Raw genomic sequence first — 3,041 nt, forward strand, 5'->3', positions numbered from 1 at the left:
TTGGGCATCTGCCTTCGGCTCAGGGCGTGATCCCGGCGTTATGGGATCGAGCCCCACATCAGGCTCTTCCTCTATGAGCCTGCTTCTTCCTCTCCCACTCCCCCTGCTTGTGTTCCCTCTCTCGCTGGCTGTCTCTATCTCTGCCGAATAAAGAAATTTAAAAAAAAAAAAAAAAGAAATGGTCAGTTGACTAACACTAACTTCAGAAACAATTTGAGAGCCATTTTCTTGGGCACAGGAGTTTCTATGCATGCTCCTGCCTTGGTGGGCTCAGTGTTGTCCATCTCTTTGGATACAGTGCAGACACTACTTAGAACACCGGACTCCTGGTCACTCGTTTCCAGGCAGGACTTTGAGGAGACCTATATAGGTGCCAGAAAAAAATTTCTGCTAGTGACACTCATTTCAGTGTTCTAAAATGTATACCTTTAATGTACACGTAAATAATCTATGAGCTTTTCTCACACACACACACACACATTCTAGCACACACAGGGATCAGGGGCCGTATGTAAACATCCTTTTCTCCCCCCTTACAACCCCCGCTTATCTGAAACTACTCAGTCCCCTTCATTCCCGTGGGCTGTCAGAGAACATGGAGGTCACTTGTGAGGGTCAGAACAGCCTCTTTCTCTTCCAGGCCATCTGATTCCAAGAAATGTAGGACAAAGCTGGAAAATCTTTATATTTTTGTGGACAAATGTAATGTCTCTTCATCCCAGTTCATCACTGTCACTTCCTCAGGAGGTGACCCACTTCCGCTTCTCATGGATTGGGGCTCTTTCCCTCCTTTTCACAGGATACAGTATAATTCATTGAGCTCAATAGTGGGGGGGCGGGGAGTGAACCTAGTCCTGCTGTTATATGTAGAATTTACTTTTTTATTATAGTTAAATATCCGTAACATAAAATTTGCCATTTTAACCATTTTTTTAAAGACTTTATTTATTTGAGAGAGAGGGAGAGGGAGAAGCAGACTCCCTGCCGAGCAAGGAGCCCAACATAGGGCTCGATCCCAGGACCCTGGGATCATAACCTGAGTCAGAGGCAGACACCTAACTGACTGAGCCACCCAGGCGTCCCATTTTAGCCATTTTTTAAAGTGTGTGGCAGTCAGTACACTCACGCTGTTGTGTAGCCATCACCACCATCCGTCTCCTGGACTTTTTCATCTTCTCCAGTTGAAACTCTGTACCCACTAAACACTAACTCCCCTGGCCCCTGTTTGTGTACTTTTAATACTTAGGGAAAGCAAGGAAATGCGAGCACACCAGGCTAAGATTTCTATGGAAAACAGCAAAGCCATCAGCCAAGATAAATCTATCAAGAACAAAGCAGAACGGGAAAGGTAAGCCTGAGGGCACTCACTGTGGGGAGGGAGCATTGGCTGGGAGGCATAAACACAACATTTATGTGCGTGTACACACACTACTCATAATCCTTGGGAGTGTTGGCTAGGGATTCTGCTATTATAACCGTTATGAAGATTTATTGTTGTTGCCATAGAACACTTGTCTTCTGATTGTTCACTAGCACCGGTAAAATAAATGTACATTGAGCATATGTGTGCTCATCTCCAAACCAAATTGCATAAACTATGGCAGAATCTCCTTCCCACATTCCATTGGGTTATCCCGCAAGCATCTCAGCTGCTCAGTTATTTGGACTAGCAGCCTGTAGGAGGCCAGTCTTCTTCCTTTGATTTGCCTTGTGCTGTCCTGATCACCAGCGATCAGAAGTCCCCACTCAGTTTTTCTGGCTTGACCTTATCTTAAGTTGGGTTTTTTAGCAACAGAGACCAAGACAGGAACTCGGGTGCATGTGATTTCCTGAGGAAGGGACCTGCAGAGAAGAGCAGTAGGGGAAACAGGAAGGGTCCAAGGCCGTGGCTGAGCAAGGGTATACTGGTCTCAGTTATAGTCCCTCTGCAGCCCGATCGAAAGCCCTGGAGGGTGAGCTGCACCACCAGTCTCTTTAAACCAAGGGTACCTGGCTTTTGTACTTCTGTGTTGGTCGGTCATTTGCCACCTGCGGCTAGGGGAAGGTGCGTGTGACCTCCAGGGAAGGTTCCAGGTGCAAGCCCTTTAGGAAAAGGTGGTAAAGGGGATTCGAGAGGACATCAGGAGTCATGTTACCCAAGAGAGGGAGTTGAGACCACTTGATTCTCAGTGATCGGAAAACACAGAGCCAAGTGAAGATTAGCTATTGGAACTGAGACAGGAGCATGGTTAGGGCTTCAAGTACTCCACTCTCCCTTAGCTGTGGGCTAAGCTGCTGCAGAACTTGGCAGCTACAAAGGAAAGCACCTGTATTTCACGGGCTCCTTGTCTACCTGGTTTTTTACAGAGGCTCAGTGGATACCTGATGTTGCCTCTTTGTTTTGAACATGGTGAGAACTGCTGTCCAACCACCTCAATTTCATTGATTTTTTTAAAGCACAACTCAATTATTAATAACGATGTTAAACTTGAAATATGATAAAATATGAAGCATAATGCCATTCAGTGCATTTTCATGCTGAAGTGTTGTTGAATTAAGTGCAATTGGGAATGGGTCATCAATAGGATATGCAATTCCACAGTAATTGGACTTGGAAATGAATTGACTTTTTAAAATGTTGGCCGAGAAATTTCCCAGTCAACTTGGAGCATCTAGGGAAATTATTACTCAGTTTAATCAATACTTCTTTGCACCCTCCTCTTGTGGTTCTTGACACGGAACTTTCCTTAATAAGGGCCTTATATAGTGGAAATGACATCAGCTTTAGCTCAAAAATGTAAAATATCCCAGCCATGATAAAACCTCATCGGTTTGAACTGTTTTAGATTCCCCAAAATACAGAATTCAATAGGATAAATGTGCTAATCCTTGAAAAAATTGATAAAGAGCTCTTTATATTACAAAGTGGACTTCAGCCCAGCTGAGGTCAAATTACCTGAAACTCTAAGTTACTGATAACATAATTAACAGTTTTTAATTTTTTTGTTTTGCCTTTGTCTCCTGTGGTAGGTGTTTCTAAAACATCTACAAATGGCTGGTTT

General features: G+C 44.1%; 1 protein-coding gene across 1 annotated transcript in view; it reads left to right on the top strand.

Moving 5' to 3' along the window:
- Window positions 1–3,041, top strand: part of PLCB4 (phospholipase C beta 4) — a 384,913-nt gene that overhangs the window by 373,025 nt on the left and 8,847 nt on the right. Inside the window, exon 34 of the mRNA XM_034641608.1 lies at window positions 1,247–1,348. Within this exon, the coding sequence (XP_034497499.1) occupies window positions 1,247–1,348 (102 nt within the window). The remainder of the gene's footprint in view (window positions 1–1,246; window positions 1,349–3,041) is intronic.

Source organism: Ailuropoda melanoleuca, chromosome 13 (genome assembly GCF_002007445.2).
Source record: "Ailuropoda melanoleuca isolate Jingjing chromosome 13, ASM200744v2, whole genome shotgun sequence".
NCBI lineage: Eukaryota > Metazoa > Chordata > Mammalia > Carnivora > Ursidae > Ailuropoda > Ailuropoda melanoleuca.